The following is a 23146-nucleotide window of genomic DNA, read 5'->3' on the forward strand; positions in this document are numbered from 1 at the left end:
GACCTAGACATGGCGTAGGCCGCCCACCTTTTGACCCTGCGGTCCTTTATCGTTTTGGGCTTAAGTAACTTACAGGCCGCACAGCCGTCGTCCTTGTGATCGAGGGTCAAGCAACGGTTGCACCGTTTGTGCTTGTCCTTCCAGGTATATTTGCCTTTGCAAAGTGGGCAAAACCTAAAGGGCGTCCTCTCCATAGCTGATGGCAAGAAGTGTGATTACGACCTCGAAAGAGGGTGGGGAACGAGAAAGGCATTCTCGGAGTGAAAAGAAAAGATCACACAATCCCACTCTCCCTACTGTGTAAGGCCGGCGAGGCCAGGCCACGTGTTCGGCGACGCCGAAGGATCTCCTCCGTTCGTCCTTCCGTCGAAGATCTTGCTCGGCGGAGAAACAGCTTGCAGCTTCGTCGAGGGAGGGATCTATGTGTTAGATATTAATAATAATAAACGACCAAGGGTCGAAGAAATGATTTCGCAATGTCTCTCGAGGAGCTCCGCATAGAGGCGACCAATAACTGGGCGGAAAAAAACAATCTGAGGGACCTCGACGCGTGAGGGATTGTGGGTACAACGCACATCACTATAGGGATAGTGTTACAGACGCGCCTTGCTGACGTCCCCTTTTCGACTACGAAAAACAAAATGCAATACTCTGCAGTGACCAGTGATGTCGGACTATGCACAGCATGTGATTCTAGGCAGATTAACAAACATCAGAAGTGAAGGTACACTTGGTTTTCGAGTGTGAAGTTTTCCCTGCCCCTTCCCCTTGTCCAGGCAGGGCAGGAGTTTATTGTGGGGGTAGTTTGCGGCTCGCCTCGCCGAGCGAGTCCGTCTGGATCCCAGCCTGCGCCAGATTCATTACCTCACTCCCAGCCAGCCAGGAGCAGCAGGACTGGGACTGCCAGGAAATGTCTGCACGTGTCGGGTGTGGGGTGTTGCTCTGCCAGAGGCTGATGTGAAATGCATGTCCGCCACCTGACTGCTGTCTCGTGGTCCTCTTTCTTTATCTCATGCCGAGTGGTGGCTTCATATCAAACACCAGAACCCCCGCAGAGTTCTTAACTTGTTCAAACTGTGCCGGTGAAGGGCCTGTTAGCCAAATAATGGCCTTCCTTGCTTGAGCCGGTTGCTGGGTGGGGATGGGGTGGGGGGGAGGCATTAGGGGGTCTGTTTTGGATGGGCGCAGTTAAGAACTCGTGCTGGACTCGAGGACTTTAAGAGGGTGGGTTTGGTTTAAGACCACCGACGATTGGAGGAAGGGGGCGTCTGGAATGAGGAAACGCAGCCAGATGTACACAAGATAAATGGGGGGTGTTAAGTGCCATGGCTTGCCGAAGATTACCGCTTTTGTACCACCACAAAGTGCATTTGCTGCGACAGGGGGATGCTTGCATGAAATGTGTATGCTCTGAACTGCACCACAACAGTGAAATGGGGCGTGCACACCATTGTTCAAAGAGTAAGAGACCATTACTGGTACACCAACTTCAGCGAGAGGCGGAGGGTGCAGAGTTTGTCCTTTGTTTCCTTCATTGGCCCAACAGACTTTTGGGACCGATGTGGTTTGACCTCGGAATTAAAAATGTATTTTTGCCTTATTAAATGATAAAAGCAAAATAATGTTAGTGCATGGCGATATGTTAACATTTTTGTGCGTTTCTGTTGCAGACCTGCAGCAATGAAACGGTGCAGTAGTGTCTCTTGCCCAGCCTCTTTCCCCTGCTTAAGTGCAGTTGGTGAATGGGCCAGGGCAAGCTCAACGTGGGTAGCTCCACACTACCAACCTGTCAGCCCCATCATAGTGTTATTTCTATATAGATTTCTCTCCATGAGTTGTCTGAAGATCTCTAAAGCCCGTTATAAAATCTATGTGGACACCCTAATTTGAATATGTATTGCAATGTGAAGGGATGTCACCGCAAGTGACATTGCAGTGGCTCTGTCTGTCTTCTTCTTGCTGATAGATTCTATCCATCAGCAGTGATTTTTGGATACGAGGCTTGAGCCTCATTACGCCATCTTCTCGGGTTGAGAATGTAGTTCTGTGTTGGGATTCTTCATGGTCTGTGGGGATTTGTCACAGTTTATTATGTACCTTTTTTGTGAAATGTTGCAATAATATTTTTGGTATAGATGGGTAGGGATAGATTTGTATTGGGCGCTTCATCCGTCTTTATTTTGTGTTTTTTGTAGACTTGAACACCCAAAAATTAGTACATCAAAGAAGGCAAAATTAAAAACAGATAGTGGAAGATCATTCCAAGAGGCCTGGACACAGTCATTTGGAGTGATTGAACGCAATGGGAAAGCGTTATTTGTTCTGTGTAGTGAAAGTGTTGTATCTCGCACATCAAGTGTCAGACGTCATTTTGATACCAACCATAAAAGTGTTGCGGAACTTGGTAAAGCTGAAAGAAAAGAGTTTCTTGATGGGAAATTAAGGAAATATCACGGCCAGTATCGTAGTTTTTGCAACTATCTTTCTAAAACAAATTATCTGGCAACTGCCATCTTTAAAATTTCACTGTGCATAGCAAAACATGGGAAGCCCCTCTCTGATGGCGATTTTATCAAAACAGCCATGTTGGCTGTGAGTAATTCCCTTTTTCATGATTTCCCAAACAAGGACAAAATTAAGCAACGAATCTCTGAAATGCCACTTAGCAGAAATACTGTTAAAGGTAGAGTCCTGCGTATGGCAAGTGATGTTAGCAGCTCACCCCTGACTTACAAAAGGCAGCCTGTTACTCCATGTGCTTGGATAAAAGCACAGATATAAATAATCATGCAAGGCTAGCAGTAATTTTGCGTTATGCTGTTGGTGACACCATGAGAGAAGAGCTCATGAAACTGGTGTCTTTGCCTGGAAGAACACAAGGGATAGATATCCACAATGCTGTGATGGAGGCTTTTTTGTCACAAGACATAAGGCCAGAAAAAGTGGTTTCAGTTACTAGTGATGGGGCACCTTCCAAGGTGGGGGTAACTTCTGGTTTCATACAGTTTTTTGTTAAAGAAGCAAAGCATCCAGTCATTCAATTTCATTGTATTATACGTCAAGAAGCTCTTTGTGCCAAGGAAAGCAGCAAAAAATTAGACGATATTCTCAAGGATGTCACAAAAATGGTGAATTACATAATGGCTCGTGCTCTTAATTGTCGACAGTTTCAAGCACTTCTTGATGAGGTACAGGCACAGTATAATACTTTACTTATGTACAATAATGTACGGTGGCTAAGCAGAGGAAGGGTCTTGGAGAGATTTGTAGCCTGCTCGGATGAAATTAGGCTGTTTATGAATGAAAAGGGGCAGGAATATCCTCAGCTCACTGATATGACCTGGCTCACCAACCTCATGTTTTTTACTGATTTTACAATACACTTCAACGTACTGAACAAAAAACTGCAAGGTTTAGGGAAAACAGCAGAAAGGATGTTTTCTGATATCAGAACATTTGAGAGAAAACTGCAGGTTTTTGAAAGAGACCTTGAAAGTGGGTAGCTGAAATATTTTCCAAATCTAAAAATGCATTTGGAAAATTCTACAACATTTACGGACAATCCAAACCATCATGAAATCTACAAGGAATTTTCTAGCATTATAGTAGTTGCAAAGGAGAATTTTAGTAACAGATTTTTACAGTTCCGTAAAATGGAGACAACCCTGTGTTTTCTTACGTCTCCAGATAAAGCCAAATGTGAAGAACTTGATCTTTTCTGCTTACACTGGTTAGATTAAGAAAATCTTGAAATGGAGCTACTGGAATTTCAAGAAAGCTCTATCTGAAAAAATAAATTCTATGACCTGCGTGCAACACTTGAGAAGATGGTGTGAAGGGATAACCGAGGACAGCACAGTTGCAAGTTCGGAAAATGAAATCCTTAAAGTGTGGAATTCTCTGCCAAATCATTTTAAGTCAATGAAAACACTTGGGATTGCTTTTCTTTCTTTGTTTGGGTCATCCTATGCTTGTGAGCAGCTGTTTTCAGCATTGAATTATATCAAATGTGATGCCAGAAATAGACTAACAGATGAACTCAGTGCTGTATGTGTTGCTCTTAAACTAACAGAGTATGAGCCAAGGTTTGACAAGTTATCAGCATGCATACAACAGCAAAAATCACATTAATTGTGCCCACAAAAGGCGTCTTTAAAAAAAAAATACATGCACGTGTACAGTTGTTTGTTTTTTTCAATAAAAAAAAATCTTTAATGGAAAGCTCTGTTATTGTGTTTTTCTTTTTAAACAAAAGCTGTTTATTAGTTTGAAAAACTGTACGAATTGTTTTTTCTCAACTAAAACCTCGTTATTCAGGTTTAATTGCAGTGTTGGCACTTTGAAAAAAATAAGTAGTTTTGGTTTGCAGTTTGAGCTCAAAAATGTTTGCCATCACTGCCCTAGGGCAACCCAGCAACAATAGGCAGTTATTGCCAAAAGGTTGTCAAAGAGGATAACTTTTGAAAGACACTATGGAGAGGCTTAAAAATGGCACCAATAGAAAGAGTAAAAGATTCTATGAGTGTGGAAAAGGGTTCCCACTCATTTAGGTATAAGGAAAAATAATCCACCAGTAAAAGCAAAGAGTTCTGGGGTTGACACAGGTCAGAAAGAGTTACAATTGCTATGAAAATCCTACCTAATACAAGTACATTGAAACAGAAAAAGGCAGAGAATAAAACGATAAGAGGGAACAGGGGCCTGTGAGGAATGCAAAAAGAACAGGAATTTAAACAGAAACAGACCCAGGTGCAGAATGCTGACGGGCAACAAAAAAGGCAAAAACAAGCATAAAGCGACTGAAACCAAAGGCTAAAATGAAGGACAAACCGGCAAATCGGTGACTACCAGACACAGATATAAACCAAAAGAACAAATGTACACATTTTACTTCCTCAAAAATTATTAAGATTCCAAAGCTCTACAACAGAGCGTTGTCACCAGAAACCCTTGTAGACAGCACTTCGACCATACTGGGATCAGGCTACATAAGCAGGTGCCAGGTTCAAGAACTTATTGTGTTTTACAAAGCACCAACATTCGGTCTTCTGGTAATATCCAATCATAAAAATATAAACCAAAAGAACAAATGTACACATTTTACTTCCTCAAAAATTATTAAGATTCCAAAGCTCTACAACAGAGCGTTGTCACCAGAAACCCTTGTAGACAGCACTTCGACCATACTGGGATCAGGCTACATAATCAGGTGCCAGGTTCAAGAACTTATTGTGTTTTACAAAGCACCAACATTCGGTCTTCTGGTAATATCCAATCACAAAAATGCTGCATGCACACTGCACTGGCACTACAATGCCATAAAAATGCAAGCTTCAGACAGCTGCAGTAAACTAACAGGCACCAGTGCACCAAAGGGTCTGCATTGGGCCCCCAGGCCTAGGCCCCACACTGTACCAGAGAAGAGGAATGTACAAGCTTTCTCTGCCCAGTACTAAAGCCCGTCCAGGGTAGACAGTCAGCATTCATTTTTGTACACGCCAATAATGGGTAATAGTACTAGCTTTTGCAAGCTAATATGGTGTCAGGTTTCAAGTCTGCATGATTAAACTGGACCAGCATACACCTTTACAAGCAAGTTACGACGGTGGTCGGAGTTCAGTACAAGCTCCTCCGGCACTAGGGTATAGACACAACGTGATGGATAGAGCGCTAAACTTGGCACTCGCTGCCCACTTTTCCCGTCAAATGGGTCATGGATGCATTTCCCTCCTTGAGACATCTATTCCATTACCTGTTCTTGGACGTCCTCAAAGTCAGAGTTTAGGAGTTCTATGAAGATGGGGACTGCGCCCGCCTCAATCACTATCTTGGTCTGTTGCGATGTTCCAGATGCAATGTTCGTCAATGCCCACGCGGCCTCAAACTGAAAGAAGGAAAAAAGAAACCAACTTGACCAATGGCTGTATGATGGGCAACTTGATCAATCAGCCCTCATTATCCTCTCCACCTACGCGCCTGATAAAATGCGGACCATGAAAGGTTATTTTTCCCAAAAAAAGTTACATGCTCAAGAGCACAGTGTCCCACAGAGGAATCCAAGGAAGATCCTGGGCTCTTGGCAGGTAATGGGCACTAAGGTGGTCTGCAATGACGTCGCTGAATCGCAGCTACCTGCCCCACCCCTGTACCCTCATTAAGAAAACTACATGAGTCAGGACAATAGCGTCTCACCAAAATAGTGTACCCATGTACAGTATACGATTATAGAGGGTTCAGATAGACTGGGAACAGTCCTGCAACCCTATCGGACCCAGAACAATCACTAAAACCAGGTGAAAATCACGAGACCGTTTAAATTGTGTGCCATTTAGAGAAATGCCCACATTAGCTTGCTTTCCCGTCAGGGTGATATTACAATTTACCCTGAATTCCGATATTTGGCCTAGTTTAAAACACATGAACATTTCTGACCCACCATGGAGCTGGAGCCATTTAGTTCAGGTATAACTAGTCTGAGATGCATTTATGTGACCTGGCAGGATCCAGGACAGACACTGCGAAAAGTAATACACCCTGCAAATATTTTACTGAATCCCCAGAGCCACATGTGTTATACTTGTAAGGCTGACAGTCCTTTTACGTAGTGTGAAGATGCTCCCACACTGAATGCATATGCTAATCCTCCGTCTAAGCTGCTTTAGCTCACTCCATGAGATGTGGCCAATGTAAGAGTCTAAGACAGTGGGCGAGCGGGAGGGGTGGGAGGAGCGGGGGGGGGGTGGAGGGGAGAGCAAGAGGGGAAGAGAGATGGGGAAGAGGGGAGAGCAAGAGGGGAGGGCAAGAACACAAGAAAAACAGATGAGGGTGGCAGAGGCTGAAGGTGAGGGAGTGTTCCACTAGCATACCTGTAGCGTGTAGTGGTCATTCTTCTTCAGGAACTCTACAAATCGCTCTACTACGCCTGGGGTGTTGATCACTTCATCAATGGGAGGGTTCGGCTCTAGGGAAAGAGGAACAAACAGTCACGACCAGGTCACCAAAGGGTAAAGAAACACATCCTTATCTCTCCATTCTACCCTGGGCGATCCACTCGCCTCCAGGAACCCAAAATAGAGGAGGTCTTTATTCAACTCGCAGTCCTGAGAGGGTCACATGACTAACGTATGTGGTGTTGGAGTGCAGTGGTCATATACGGCCACATGATGTCTGAGATTAATCAACTTCCGGGGTACTGGTGGTCCAGCAATGAATATCTGTTACTAAACCATTAATCAGCTCCACACCTCTAGCTCACCAGAAGGGATCCGAACAGATTAGAAACACAAGAAATTATAAACCTATTTGTCCAATTTGGGCAACATGGATGGAACGGCAGTCTCATCTCCGAAAGGTCGTGGATCGTTGGCTAGTTGCAGCACAGTGAAAGTACAATTATTACCCAATGAATAGTGCAGGGCACATTAATTTAGCTAGGGCTGTGAAGGATTGGGACATCCCCATCACACAGACACAGGTGATGGCCTTGCAAGTTCTCACCGAGTACTACTGGTCGTTCATCAAGAGGTATGGGACCATTGCCACGACCCTGAATGATGCAACGTCCAAGAAAATGCAAAAGAAGGTAACAGACAAATCCCTACATCCCCTGCCTCCACGAATCCCTCCATTTCCCATGTCTCTGAATCCCTACATCCCCTGCCTCCACGAATCCTTCCATTTCCCCACCCATGTCCCTGAATCCCTCCATCCCCTGCCTACACAAATCCCGCATCCCTGTGCTAGGTAGAAAACCCACTTTTTACATGCTGTACCTTTTGCTGGGTTTTGGACTTTATTTTTCCTCCCAGACGGGACTGGGAGTGTGGCTGATTTATGTGCTCTGTCTTTAAAGTCCTTTTTGACTCCCAAGGCAGAGGTACCCCCACAATGGTGCAACTCGGGGGTACCCAAGGCAGGGGTACCCAAGGCAGAGGTACCCCAGAGTTTCCCCACTGTGCCCCATCTTTTAGTCAGATAGCTCGTCTTGTAGTGCACCCATCTTTGCATTGCACATCTCCAATTTGATGGTAAGCAAATGGCAAAGGAGGATGATGGACAATGGTAATTAAAAATATATGTTGTGTCCCGCCCTAGAAGGAACATACACTAGGTTTGCATTCTGTGTAGTACTTGGAGCCATAACAAACCCACATCACTGTGGAGCCAGAGAAATTCTTTCTGACTGCAACTCAGAAATGTAAGCACCAGTGTGCCCAAAGAGCAAAACTGAAGGTTCCCTCTGCTCTAAATGGACTGTTCTATGGTAGAGATAAAGGGGGAAGGGCCTGAAGACCATTCTAAGGTTGGCTTTCAGTAGGTAGGTAGGTTCCCTGCTAACGAGACAGCCCTGAGGCAGCTGCCCGAGCCGTTATTTCAAAGCAACAAATGATCAGGGCGAGCCCGTAACCACAATGACCCTGACAGTGGTTTTAATGAAGATATTCACAATGACACATTACACAATTTAGTATTCTTGTTTAGAACCAACACATTCCAAACATTTAACATACACTGTACTTAATAGCAATAGTGACACTGGGTACTATAAAAGGTTTACATAGATAATTCATCCACCCCTATGGTTAATATGGGAAACACATTTTATACAAAGTTTTTATTCCAAAACAGTGAGTCCCTTCTCTCTATGGCATGATACTGTGTAGTTTACAAGTCGACACAACTGTGTTTCGGCCTACAGCCTGATGTGTGCTACGATTTAGTAGGCCTTCACCAGGACGGGGCATTGATGCCTGGTCTCAGGTTGGCTGTCCTAAAAAAATAAAAAGAAAAAAGAAATGCAATGCGAATGAATATGGGTCTGTGTACGGGACATTTCTTCAAGATGCTCAAAAGTTGCCAGAAAAATGAGGCCCTCGAAATGGCATGCTTACCGTGCCTTTATGTATAAAGCACATGGTTTCTAAAATTCAAGTACGCCATGAGCGTAGCTTTTCCCCTGTGGTCCATCTGGGAGATTTATAAGGAACAGACAAATGAGGCCTATGTTCAGTCTGTTTCTATGTACAAATCATGTTTCTATATGGAGCAGTGTGAACCACATATATCACTTACCCAATTGGTAAGCGGTCTGTGGCCTGCAAGAGTTTTAGTGGCTACCAGCTGGTTGCCCACAGTGGGGTTCGTGTGGTCACAATGCCACCACCTGGGTTGTCTGAAAAATAATAAAATGCGAGTAATTTCCCCATTATCGAGATGTTATTCGCAAGAAGCGCTGTGCCTCTAGTGAGAAAGAATGCCTGGCGATGAGACGGCCTCAAAAGAGGCTCGCATCTCCGTGATCTAACTGCAATAGTTGCGCATGTGGGACAAAATTCCCTTTTGGTAATCGTGCCCCCCGAGAGTTAACTCCTGTCCATGCTATCCACGTGAATGGAGCGAGTGATTCCTTACCTCAATTAATGGAGATATTATTGATATGTGACTCAGCGTTCGTCCGATCTCTGAGATTAAACGGGACACGAGTAATCGCATTCGAGCAAGAAGAATTGTACCATGACCACCTAACGACGGTTTCACGTCCCCTGTCATGGCAACGGTTGGGAGTGGCGTTTTCCCTACCAGTATTGAATCTGCCATGTTGAAGTGTGCCGAGTTGCGTGTACGCCAGCGCTCGGAGGCAGAATAATGCCATCAGATTAGTGAAATAAATACAAAAAAGGAACAAATCACATATCTATAATTGTTGTTCTCCAGCATGGGTCTGGCATGGATTTGCATGCTCATGAATATTCCCCGTCGTCAGACTGGGAATCCTCGCTAAAAGAAAAAGCGGTTTCACCTTGGTTCATACTGCCCCCAGCCAATGACTGCCCTCTCCCTAAACCCCTCCTCTGGCAGCCATCTTCAGATTTGGTAGCACGTAACGTGGCAGTATTATCAAGAAGAGCGGCAGGTGGAAGGGTTTGCATGTGAAACCATACCAGACCCATGCTGGAGGACAACAGTTACAGGTCAGTAGCTTGCTCCTTCTCTAGCATGGCGTCTGGCATGGATTTTGTTAGGGAGAATTCTCAGAAATGTGCTAATTCCCTTTTACCTTAGAGACACCCAGACCGTTTTGCTGGACTTTAGGACTTTACATTTTCATCCTGGAGAGAGTGTGAGACCTTTTTCCCCACACATGTATTTTTCTTTAATTTGAACAGTGTTGCTTTTGATAATGGAGTCTGACAAACTCCATAGGCATCATCTTTTTACATTGTAACACACAGCACCTTCAGTGTGGTGGCACAGTGAGTCTTTTAGATTTCCCAAAGGTTTAAATACCTTCTCTTGGATAAACTACTGTTTCCAAGAGCAGCGAAGTGAAATGGACTTTACTTACCCAGCACACACTAGCTTACAATAGGGTGCTGGAGGTGTTACTTAGTAGCCCCTTAGTCTAGTTTCTCATGTAACATTTTTTATGTTAACCTTTCTATAATTAATGGCTGGTGGCAGTGATTTACTTTTTTCTACCATTGAGTGTTGCTAGCGAGGGCTGCAATTGCAGCTGCAGTAAAGCGCCCATGGGTGCCCATTTTGTCAAAATGGCCCCTGTGTTCTTTTTTTGCCATTTCTTGTGGGAAAAGGTCCTTCTTGAGATTTACTCTGTGCGCCAAACCAGGTTTGGTCCCTTGATTCGTTTGGTCTTTGGCGGGTTTCACTGCAAAAGCCCACCTCTGGATCCAGTGTGTCTGACAGGGCAGTGAGGGAGGTGCCCAAAACTCCCTGTGCTTAATTCCGTTGGTTAAAGGAATGCACCCAGAGGTGATTGGCTGGCTGTCCATGGAGGACAGCCACCCTGCTGTGTGAGTGTTAGGCAAGATTGTATGCAGTACCCTGTGGGAGACTGCACCAAGCTTGCCCTCTTGGCAATAGTTAACCCAACCTTTGGTATAAGCATGTACTACACACGTTGTTAGTGTGACTGAGCAGCCAGGCTTATCTCAAGAGGGGTCAATGTGAGCTGTAGGGTTGTAACAGATTCACATAAACACAAGGTATTCAAATAAACACTCAAGGTTTCTTAATGAAACAATTTAACAGTCAGTTGAATAAGCCTTCTTTAGAAGGGAGAAAATATATGTAACAGAAATATACTTCAAAATACACACACTCAGTTTCTTTAAATCAGTAGATACCCATTTGGGATGGCACATATACTTCCTACACCCTGAGGTGACTTCAATAACTAGGACACCGTGGACATTGAAACATCTTTGGCACATTTAGAGAAATACTGAGGTTAGTGTCAAAAAGATAAGATGAGATGAGGGAATAAAACAATGGTTAACACATTCTTAAGCAGGTACGTAAGCAGGTACGTACTTTTGAACCCCCCCCCCGCCCAATGCAAAGTAAATTAACCCTTTCCCAGTTACACAAGTTATAGAACGTGTGACTTTTGTTGTGAGATAGTTAAAGCACAAAGTCAGAGGTAAAGAGTCTTTCAGGGAGCCAGGACAGCCAATGTTAATTGAGCAAAAAAGTCTAGGTGAGCTGAGGCACTTCTTGCAGGTAAGTAAAAAGTCTTACACAATGTTTTAGAAGTCTTTGTAGAAAATGAAATCACTGTTGGGCCACAAGCTGGGAGGCTTGTGAAGGGCATAGCTGCAAGCAACTCTGCATAGGGCAGACAATGTAAGTCTCAACTGAGAGCTTGCCATGCTACACCACATGAGGCAAGTACCCCTTAGTTTACAGTACCTTAGGTCTGAAGAAATTGGTTCCAGCTTTAGTATAGCAGATCCTGTTGTTCCTGGGCATCAGTCGTGGGGACAAGAGGAAGGAGGTCTGGGGACTCCTGCACTACGGTTCGAAGGTCGGCGGCAGCAATGGGCAAACTTCAGATCAGATGCACTTCGCAGTTTCAGCTTCTCGCGGATACCTTACGGAATTGCCTCCGGCTTGGTCAGTCCTGCTTCATGGGAGCCCGGAGGATCTTCCTGGAGTTCGGGTTCGACTTAAAGACGAGACACTTGATACTGGTGTTCCTCGCCCTGTCGCTCAGTTCCTGCAGCATCAGTGGAAGCACAGCCAGCTCCCAGAGGATGTCCAGATGAGTTAGTCTTGGGGTTGATTGGTTGCACCAACCCAAGGGGAGGAGAAGTCCTTCGCAGGGCTTGTCTAGTCAAGGCGAATTCAGAGCTTCAGCACTGCAGCAGTGCTTCACCGGGCAAACCAACGTTCTAGGAGTTGCAGCAGGTGTCTCTTCCAAGTTCTTCTTCAGATTCCATTGTCCAGTGGTCGACTCTGCCTGCAACTGGTAGTGCTTGCCTTGTAACACGAAGTGCAGGAACCTGCTATGTTTTTCGTGAATGGTACATTGGAGTAGGCGCCCTCTAGATCCAATGACAACAAAGTCTTCCTCCGTCAGATGGTCGAGCAAGTGCTTCAACGGAACCATCCTGAATTTTTGGGACTTGATGTACTTGTTGAGTCGTTGTAGATCGAGAATGGGTCTCCAGCCTCCGGTCTTCTTTCTTACTAGAAAGTATCTTGCGTAAACTCCAGAGCCCCAGAGTCACTTCAGAACCAGCTCTATCTCCCCTTTTCTTTTTTTTTTTTTTTTTAACATGGCCCGATCCTCCAGCAGCAGCTGAGAGATGTGTTGCTCCTGCCGGGCCACAAGTGGTATCCGCAGACACTTCTGCTTAAATGCCAAAGTGTCTCCGTGGGCGAGAGCGTCCAGCACCCATCGATCGGTGGAGAGGTTTTCCCACATGCTGACGAAGTTCACCAGCCGGCCTCCCACCAGCGTGCAGGGGAAAGGCCCGACATCTTGGCCGGGTCGATACTGCTTGGAGGCCAGGGCGCCACCTTGGGAGCGTGGACAACGACGGCAGCCACCTCCGAAGGCCTTGGAGCAACCCCTGTAGGCTTCTTGGGTCGTGGAACGGGATGGCTGGCGGTAAGAGGACGATTCGCCGCCAAAACCCTTTGAAGATCTGCCCGACTTCCCCCCCCCAGAGGAAAGTGGTCTTGATGGCCTGACTAAATTCATCGACGGCCTTTTAGAAGAGTGTCACTGAACGGCATGTCCAAGACTCATCTGGACTTACTGTCTAAAGTTTGTGGCCTTCAGCCAGCCAAAACAACTAAGGCAAACCCTGTTGCACATCTGGGGGAATACCGTGTCCGCAATATCCAGGGCCACGGTAATGGCATGGTCCGACACCACATCGCCTTCATGAAGGCTCTCCATCACCTCGACTCGCTTGTCCTCGCGGAAGAAATCCATGATCAGAGCCATCTTGTAGCAAAGCTCCTTGTCGTACTTGGCCAGGATAGCTAAAGCGTTGGCCGCCTTGACCATCGTAGCAGACGAGTAGATGACCTTTCTACCCCTCGCTGTCCAGGGGTACGGAGGCTGAAGACGACTGGTTGGATGACGACTTCATTGCAGCAGCCGAGACCACTGAGTCCGGTGAATGCTGCGACCGCAAACACTTGGGTTCAGACTCCGGAACCTGGCATTTCTTTTCAAGCCAGTCCCTTTTCACTGGAGCTGAGGCAGGGTTCTTCAGAAGGGTCAGCCCCTCGTCCCAGACGTCCAAGAGGGGCATTGCTAAAATGGTCTTCCTTTTCCACCTCCCGGCGTTGATGCAGGAAGCCCTCCTACTCCGGTGTTAGCTGGATGAGCTCTGAAGCATGGGCGATCGAGTGGATGGAACCCACTTCGGTGAAGAAGCCCTTGGTGGCAGAGAGATGGTGCCATCGTCATCGGTGTCAGTAGTCGCTGTGTCCGTCCCTGTATCCCTAAAGAGGTGCAAATATCGGCGGTTGGAACGGAGGGTGCCTCTTCCTTTTCTTCAGCGCTGGTGGCCCCAGTGTCAACGGGGTCGTCGCCAGCATCCTGTTCTGAATCTCCGACACCAGTGTCTGGAGAGTCGAGAAAATATGAGACGGGTCTCTGGGAGGTTCCTGGGGAGTAAGGTTGCTGGGTCCAGCGCCTACGTCATCGTCCCCGCCAACCTCATCGTTGTTGCCGCCTGTGGCGGTTACCTCCTCGACATTCCCGTCATCTTCCGGGATAGTGTGAACAGAACCCTCATCCTCCACGTCGGAAAAAGAAATATCTGTGCTTTGGAGTTCTTCCACTCCCTTCTTTCGGGCTAAGGGATGACATCCTCTTTACTGGAGTCTTTTCCACTGGCTTGGCCGAAAACTGAAGCCTGGGAGGTAGAGCAACCCTGGCCACCACAGCAGTACCCTGGACCGGGTCAGCCCCTTTTGCCTTCGAAAGGCTAGCCGCCACCAGCTCGATATGACGAAAGAATTTAGTCCATCACCTGGGCCTACAGGGGCAGGTCAGCCACCTTTCCTGCTGCGAGCTGGAACGATGGCTGGAGAGTGAGGCCGCTGGACCGGACTCTCAGTGCTTGGCCTTGTCTTTTACCTCCACGAATGCAGCGCCCTCAAAGGACGTAGAAGCCCGCTCTGGCTGGCTGGACCTGGAGGAGGCATGCCTCTGTTAACCACACTGGGCTGGGGCCTTGGATTTGAGCCATGCCGCAGCCAGCCTGCTGTGCAGATCCTTCATGGTGCATTTGGTAAAGCCACGGCAGATCTCACAGTCTTCATCCTTGTGCGTCAGGTGAAGACAAAGGCACTGGGAATGCTTGTCCTCCACGAAAACCTTCCGCAAACAGCAGCTGTTGCAGAGCTTGAAGAGGGAACCCCTATTGTCCTTTTCTTCCGACATGATGCGGCGTAGGCCTGATGGCCTTCTGGAAACTTCAAATAAGAAAACACTTGACGATTTCACCCTTGAGGGGCGATGAAAGATGCCGAAAAACAGATCCCCGTTAGTCAGTGATGAAACGATAAAGCACACTGGCTCGATCGAATAAAAATAGGATTTTCCTAACCAAAAAAAAGCACAAAAAAAGCAGAAAGCTCTAAGAGCGAAACACAAGGACTCCCAACACTTGGACGAGCAGTAAATATCTGAAGATGGCTGCCAGAGGAGGGGCTATGGGAAAGGGCAGTCATTGGCTGGGGGCAGTATGACCCAGAGCTCAGTGATTGGTTTATAGTAGAAAGACAGTTTATAAAACAAAAGTGAAACTTTTCTTTTACTGAGGATTCTCAGCCCGACGACACAGAATATTCATGAGCATGTGAATCCATGTCAGACCCCATGCTGGAGAACGATTTAAACCTCAATTTAGTGACCTATGGTTATGGAGAGGGTAACTGTGGTGCAGAGAATTATGTTTGAGTATGTATCACAGTAGATTAATCATGCGAAAATTACTCCATATTTGGCGAAGCCTGCAACTCTAGTGTAGCAACATTAAACTGCACCTAATGGAAGATCAATAATGGCCCATAGCGGGTGGCCTAGAATGTGTGAGTATGCCTCTGTTGCTGTTCCTTCTACATGGCCTAACTCCCCCTCCCATTGGTTGCCTAGGCCTTGTTATGCCAATCATAGCAACTAGGCGGCGGGGGCCGGCCACATCTACGAAGGCCCGTCAGCTCCCTGGTCGCCTGTGATACTGTGTGTAGGCCCCATGTATTTGCACACTGATTGACTCTCGCATCTGTGTGCTACTGCCGCCCTGTAATGTAGGCGAGGCACCATGTATGTATTTGCCCACCGATTTGACTTTGCATCTGTGAACTGCCGCCGCCAGTCAACATGGGTCAGACCCAATGGATGCGATCATCATGTACTTCTCTTCTGCACTTGACGTATGATGTATTACCTTTTGCACATTCCACAATGTAATTTACCTCTTACGCTTTCTTTTCTGTAACCTGAAGCACTTACTGTAACCACATTCTTAAGTTAAAAGCGCCTAGATACCTCTGTGTTTTGTGGGCTATACAAGCACTAAAATATAAATATGTTAGTGTATGCATTTTCTGCAGGGTCACATGATGCGTGATTATAGACCAACTTTGGATCTGAGCACGGTAGTATCATTCAGCTAAAGGTGATGTTCCATTATATGCTTTGGACTCGTCAAAAGGCTTATGGCGTAGGCAGATGGGTGCATATTTCACACAGTGTTCCATGATGTGGAAGAAAGTGACCAGTTTCAGTCATGTGCATGCATTACTTCTCATGTATTTTGACAGATGTTGGTGCGCCATCATTCGTGATCAATGGACTCGTCGAGATAGTGTTCCAGGTACAGGCCCTAACAGTGGGTAGTGTTTTCATAATCCTGGCCACTACAGTGTGCACATAGTGGGGAACAAGAGAATGTCAACCATTCGAATCATGTGTATGACATGCATTACTTACCGTAAAAGCATTTCTGATTGTATCTGCTTAGATTTACGTGCTGTGCATATAGTCCGACATCCAGTGGTAACCGCAGAGTATTGCATCTTGTCTTTTGAGAATCGAAAGTGGACGTTGACATGGGCGTGCCTGTAACACTATCCCTACATGACGTGTAGTGTACCCAAGATCCCTCACGTGTCGAGGTCCCTTCGATTGTATTTTATCTGCCGTGAGGGAGCCTTATGACTATCGTGAGCGAGTACAGAAAAGAGAGAAAGTAGTAAGACGTCTACGTTCCTTCCATCCAAGCGGGGAGGAAGTGTGGGCACATGTGAATCTAAGCAGATACAATCATCAGAAGTGCTATTACGGTAAGTAATGCATGTCTTCTGATGCTTGTTAATCTGCTTAGAATCACATGTTGCGCATAGACTAGCGAGCAGTACCCGAGTTGGAGATGGGTTGTGAGAAGGAACAGTAGTGAAAAGATGTCTTAATACTGCTTGTCCCACATGAGAATCAGACCTAGAATGGCAATAGTGTTTTGTAAAGGTGTGTACAGAACTCCAGGTTGCTGCTTTGTAAATGGACTCTATGGGGAACATTTGCAATGAATGCTATGGAAGCCCGAGTGCCTCGAGTAGAATGCGCTCTAGGCTTGAAAGGCAGTTCTCTTAGCAAGAGTTTAACAGGGGCATTTGACAATCCACCTTGAGATTGCTGATTTAGAGACAGGATCCCATTCTCTTCCAGCTGCCACTGAAACGAAAAATTGGCATGTGTAGGCTTCTTTCCTTGGAGGGATAAAGGCACCCATGAGACCATGGAGAGCTCAGAAAATCTTTAATTGTGTGACCGCTTGCACTTCAGCATTTTTGCAGCTTTCACCCTCAGACAAGCTGCAGGCGATGTCCCCGCTCCCATTTCAAATGAGGCTTGGCAGCCAAGTAAAACACTAGCTAAGACGCCGATCGCTCAGGAAAGTAGAATTTCTGCATCAAGCAGGTCAGCTCTCACACAGAGACACTACCCTTTCGGCGCTATAGAAAGGAACTTTAGTGACTCCAGTTGAACTCTGCATGAGAATGAGTCAACTTGAAAATAAGTCAGCATCTGCAATGTTATAAGGACAGAAGCCTCGCTGACAGCAAGACAAAATTACCAAAAACTCAGTAGTTGAAACCTGTATTAAAAGGTTTCTTCCATATGGAGCTTAAAAACAAAAATGTATTTTAAGAACAAGAAAAGAATTTAAGACTTGATTGACAAGATAAGAAATTAAACATGATTTAGGCAGTTAAGGTTTAAAGGCTAGCTCACGAAAGTTAGACAGAAAGGTTCTAGATTAGGGTGAAAATATCTGTTAAAGAAAAAAAAAGTGCCCTGCTGAAAAAGGTCAATTGCAACAGTGGAAACTTGCCAGCTTTGCTCGCTAGGACATCAGGACTAGTCAAGAAAATGTCAGGTGACATTTAGAGAAAAGCCAATTAGGATTACTTGGCACACTTCTGAATCGCCTCATGTTTTGGAAAAAAAGTTCAATAAGAGTTGATAAAGATTTGGGCCCTCTCTCCATGCATCTTGCAAAGCAGCACAGGTAATTAGGAAATCATCTGAAGGTGGAGTAGGACTCAGCAGTAGAAGCATCTACCTTACTTTGCTTCTTAGTTTTGTTTTTTCCTTCCTAGAGTTCTCAGACCACGTGATGAGAGTGTGCGGTTTTATCCACTTGCCCTTTAACAAGTGGGTTTTTCAAATTTAGCTGTAGGTAGAGTCAGCTGTAGGCGAGATGGATCTGGATCTCCAGAGACACAAATCAAGTGTGAAAAATCCCCTCACTAGAGTGCTGGACCTTTGTAATGACGAGAATCCGATTGGCGATATTCTGTCTTCTTCTGTGCTCCTGAAAAAGGCGCCAAATCCACAGAGCCTAATCCAGCCTCAAGGAAAACCTTGCCTAGAGCCTTCCCTGCTGCAAAGTCCCTTCCAAGGTCCTGCTTTCAGGCACCACGACAAGGAATCCACAGACCAGGTTTTTGGTTGCAGATCCTGAAGTCCTCCTGCTGCAAAATCTTTTTCTGTGCCGAGGTACTGTGCTGGCTTGGGTATTTACTTACCTTAAGTCTCTTGTGATTCCTGTGTAGTTTTGGTGTGTTTTCTGTAATTGGGAGACATCTCGTCCAGTTCACCCAGCCTAACTGCTGGAATCCTCCAAGGGTGTCTTCTGTGAAGCCCCTGGACCCTTAACTAACCTTAAAGTGAAATACTCACCTGTTTGAACAGTCCTCCTTAGGAACTCTGACATTTGCTACTTAAACTATCCTGACACTGCCTATTGGACACTAGACCCTAGTTAGCCTGTCCAAAATAGGTCTGCATTAGGTTTTACCTACCTAGAATAACTAAGTCATTCATAAAGTGAAACATTGGGGTTTGCTTTCCCTGGTCTGTTTTAGACAGACACAAAAAGAGTCTTAGGTTTACACCTGCATTGAAGTTGCTTGTAGCACCTGTAAAAAAAAAAAAAAGGGTATATGTTTTACTTACCTTGAGTAGAACTGTTATCCTGAAATAAGTTAGTTTTCGACGGGATTGTGTCCTCCGACGTATTCCACATCTATGACAGGTAATGTGCACAGCTGTGCTTCTTCAGAAAATTTTCCGCAGAGAGCGTCCTGCGTCCCGAGGGCCTCAGTCGAGGGTCGACGTCACCGGATGTTATGTATAGGACGCACGGCGCCCGTAGCCTCAGTTCCATTTTTCCCCGTAAACGTGTTTGCTTCGGAATCTCGGCGCGCTCGATTCTTTTCTTTGTGTACGATATCTTCATCTTCTACTACTACCCCGAAGTCGGGCTTTAAAAAATGTCGGGAATGAGGTTCAAAGATGTCCGCATGGACCCGCACGACATCTGCCTCTGGTGCCTCGGCGAAAGCCACGCCACTGGCGACTGCGAGGATTGCCAGTCCCTGACGTCTAAGGGCATGCGGGAACATAAGGGGAAATTGAAGGTAGGTAGTCTGTCTAAGCCCCGTAAATCAAAGTCCGCTGGGCTTTCGACCGATGACTCGAGGGGCGACTCTCCACGTCGGCGAAAATCCAGGGGGGGTCTCAGTCTAGGAGTGGTTCCCGCCATTCCTCTGCCTCGTCGAGGCATTCTAGGAAGCGCCATCACCGGTCGCCTTCCTCGTCCAAGGAGGACTCCGCCAGACGGTTGACTTGTCCCACCAAGTCTTCGTCGCTGGCCGAATGGCATGCATTCCGCCAGCAGATGATTGCGATTTTTGAGTCGCAGGGCACAGTTCCAGCCACGCCTTCGAAAGGAGCTGGCGGGGAACGGGCTAGGTCCACCACTCGCATGCCTTTGGGCTCAGGCTGTCGGCGTGATCATCATAGCCATGCCAAATCCAGGTCCCGGTCCTCGACACCATCGAGACCGTCGGAACCTGTGAAGCCTTCCAAGAAGGCGTCAACGCCATTGGCGCCATGTCCGTCGAGGGACACTCGGGGCTCCGTCCTCTAAGAAGTCTTCGGCGCCTCGGTCGACGTCCTCGACATGTGTGGAGGATTTGACAGAGGTGACCCTGAGGGCTGTGGGCTGTGGAACCTCCGAGGAAGGCTTCCAGTAAGTCTGAGGCCTGTTTCTGAGCCCTTTTCTGTTCCTCCTCCTAGGGTGGAGTTTTTCCAACCTTTACAGGATATTTCAGAGGTTGAGGAACTGTCTGATGAGGTGCTGACCTTGCCTGCAGTCATTGCATGACGCTAGTGGCCTTGACATCTCTCCGGAAGTGGAGTTTGGCCGGCCTGAGCCTGGGGCGCATGCAGATTTCTCCTATCGGCGTCTCATGTCGAGGATGACAGAATACTTGGGGTGGTCTGCTCCACCTGTTGATTTTGCTCAGGATGATTTGACAGATATCCTGGATCATGGTCCGCCCATTGACCCAGTGTTGCCGGTTTAGATGGCTTTGCAAAGAAGGGTGGCGGCGGCGGCTTGGACTGCGCCGGAGAGTCTACCGGCAGTTAATAAGTCGCTTCTGAAGAAATACCGCCCATCCAGTAGTGACCTCTGCTACTTATCGACGCACCCTCCTCCGGAGAGTTGGGTGGTGCAGGCGGCTTTGGCTTCCTCAAAGCAGGCTGCGTACCCTACCATCCCTCCTGATAGGGACGATAAGCGCTTTGATTGTTGGGCGAAGAAGGTATTTTTGGCATTGAAGTCGGTCATATCCACTTGTGCCTTAGCGAGATTTACACACACTCTGTGGAACTGTGCGTCTTTGGCGGCTGAGCATATTCCCGAAGGGGAAGAAAGAGATAGTTTTCTAGCCTTGGTGCAAGACGGCAAGGACGCCATGTGCGAATCCCTTCAGTCGGGTTTGGACACGGCAGACTGCGTCAGCATGTCCATGGCTGCGAGCACCATGATACACAGGTTTGGGTGGTTGCGGAATTCGGGGTTTGCTCCTGTTGTGCAAGCCCGTCTTCTGAACATGCCATTTGATGGTGTTCATCTGTTTGGCAGCAAGTCTGACGAGAGCTTTGAGAGGTTGCAGACCTCCAAAGCTGCAGCGAAGTCTTTGAGCGCTGCAGTACATCAACCTCCACCTTTTCGTCCTAGGGGACAGCAATAGAGGGGAGGTTCCTTTTGGTACTACTCTTCCTTTAGTAGATCGAGAGGAGCTGCCAGTCAAAGGGGCCACTGTAGGAGAACCAGGGGTGGAAAGCAAGGTACTCAGAGTGCCAAAGCCGCTCAGGCAGTTGTCTCTTTGCCCTCAGGCACTGCCGCAACTGCTCAGTCATGAGGCCATGTCCCATGGTTCGCCGGTTGGAGGCAGACTTGCCCAGCATCTTGGAGAATGGCGGGCCATTATTTCAGATGGGTGGGTTCTGGAGATCATAGCCCACGGCTACTGGCTTCCCATTCCGGCAGAGGCCTCGCGACAATCCACCGGAGAAGCTCCCTTTGAAGCATCCGGATCCACTCCTTGCGCAGGAAATCCGATCCCTGCTGGAGAAAGGCGCCATAAAACTGGTGCCTGTAGCGGAGTGGAACAAGGGATGGTATTCCCCTTATTTTTTTATCCCGAAAAAAAAGACGGGGGATTGGGACCCATCATGGACTTGCATTGGTTGAACAAGCTCCTCACGAAGGACAAGTTCAAGATGGTAACTCTTTCTCAAGTCCTCCAGGCCCTTCAACTTCAGGATTGGTTGGTGTCTCTAGACCTCGAGGATGCTTACTTTCATGTGCCGATTCATCCCAAGCACAGGAAGTACCTGAGGTTCGCGGTTGGCGACTCGCATTTTCAGTTTTGGGTCCTGCCGTTCGGATAGACCTCCGCCCCAAGGGTCTTCAGCAAGCTGGTGGTGGTGGTGGCAGTGTATCTCAGGAAAGGAGGGATTCACGTCTACCTGTACCTGGACGATTGGTTGATCAGGGCGCGCTCTCCCGAGCAAGCCCCGGATCATCTGTCCGTCACCTGCTACTCCCTTCACAAGCTGGCCTTCTCCCCCAATTTATAGAAGTCACATTTGACACCTACCCAGCGGCTCCAATACATCGGAGCAGTGCTCGTCACATCCCTGGGGCTGTGTTCGCCTCCCCAGGTGAGGGCTCATCACATTCTGCAGATGGTGAACAAGTTTCAACGTGCCCAGTCTCCCGGCGTCTGAATTCTTAAGGTTGCTCAGCCTCATGGCATCCTGCATTTTCTTGGTGGCAGAGGCCAGGTTGCGGATGAGATCGCTGCAGTGGGCTCTCAAGATGCAGTGATCGCAGTTCTCCGGCAGGATGCCAGATCCCGTTCAGATTCCGACCTCGGTAGCCCGGGATCTTCTATGGTGGGCCGATGAAGGGAGCACCATTTTGGCAGCCATGGCCGGAGTTCACCATCGTGACGGACGCATCACTCACAGGTTGGGGCGCTCATGCCAACGAGTCCAGACTCCACATCAATCTGTTAGAGCTGAGGGCCATCAGGCTAGCCCCGAAGGCTTTTCTGACATCTGTGCGGGGAAGAATGTCCCGATTATGACGGACAATACAGTGGCCATGCACTACCTCAACAAAAAAGGGGGGGGGGTAGGGTCACTCCCGTTGTGCAGGGAGGCGATGCAGCTCTGGGCCATCCAGCAGGCAATTTCAATCTCGGCAGTTCATCTGGCCAGAGACGACAAACGCGGCAGCGGCCTCTCTGAGCAGGAAATTCATTTGGAGATCTTCACCCTTTGGGGAACCTCACAAGTGGATCTCTTCGCCACCAGTGTCAACCGGAAGTGCGAGAGATTCTGCTCGCGGGAATTCCCCCCCCCCCCCCCCCCCCCCCCAAGAGGAGCCTTAGGGGATACGTTCTTACTGGAGTGGTCCTTCCCACTGCTGTATGTGTTTCCTCCAGTCCCCGTCATTCCGCAAGTGGCGGAGGTTACGGAGGTTCAGTTCCCGAATGATCCTCATTGCTCCGGCATGGGCCAGGAGAGCGTGGTACCCGGACCTTCTAGACATGTCCATCTGCCCTCGGGTTCTCCACCCAGAGGTCAAGTTTCTCAGCCTTCATGCGTGGTATCTGAAAGGTTGAGATGTAAGGATTGGGACCTCCTCGAAGATGTGATGGAGGTGTTGCTTTCAGCCAGAAGGCCCGCAACGAAATCCCTGTACCGTTGCCATTGAAGAAAGTTATGTGACTGGTGCAGGGTACAGAATGTGGATCCTTTCCAATGTTCTATTCCTTTGGGTTTGTCTTTTTTGCTTTAACCCACAAGGGCCTGCAAGTGGGTACCATTAAGGGTTACCTGACAGCGCTGCCCATATCTAAGCGCTCGTCTGAGGTATGTTCTTATTTTAAGATTCCTTTGATTTCCCAGTTTCTGAAAGGGCTCACTAATGTGTTTCCACCATCACCT

At 47.5% G+C, this 23146-nt stretch overlaps 1 protein-coding gene across 1 annotated transcript in view; it reads right to left on the reverse strand.

Moving 5' to 3' along the window:
- KPNA6 (karyopherin subunit alpha 6) overlaps positions 1-23146 on the reverse strand; it is a 625915-nt gene that overhangs the window by 360517 nt on the left and 242252 nt on the right. The window contains exons 5-6 of the mRNA XM_069622491.1: positions 6867-6961; positions 5753-5884 (exon numbers count right to left, since the gene is read on the reverse strand). Coding sequence (XP_069478592.1) covers positions 5753-5884; positions 6867-6961 — 227 coding nt within the window. The remainder of the gene's footprint in view (positions 1-5752; positions 5885-6866; positions 6962-23146) is intronic.

Source organism: Ambystoma mexicanum, chromosome 11 (assembly GCF_040938575.1).
Source record: "Ambystoma mexicanum isolate Mex_15411 chromosome 11, UKY_AmexF1_1, whole genome shotgun sequence".
NCBI lineage: Eukaryota > Metazoa > Chordata > Amphibia > Caudata > Ambystomatidae > Ambystoma > Ambystoma mexicanum.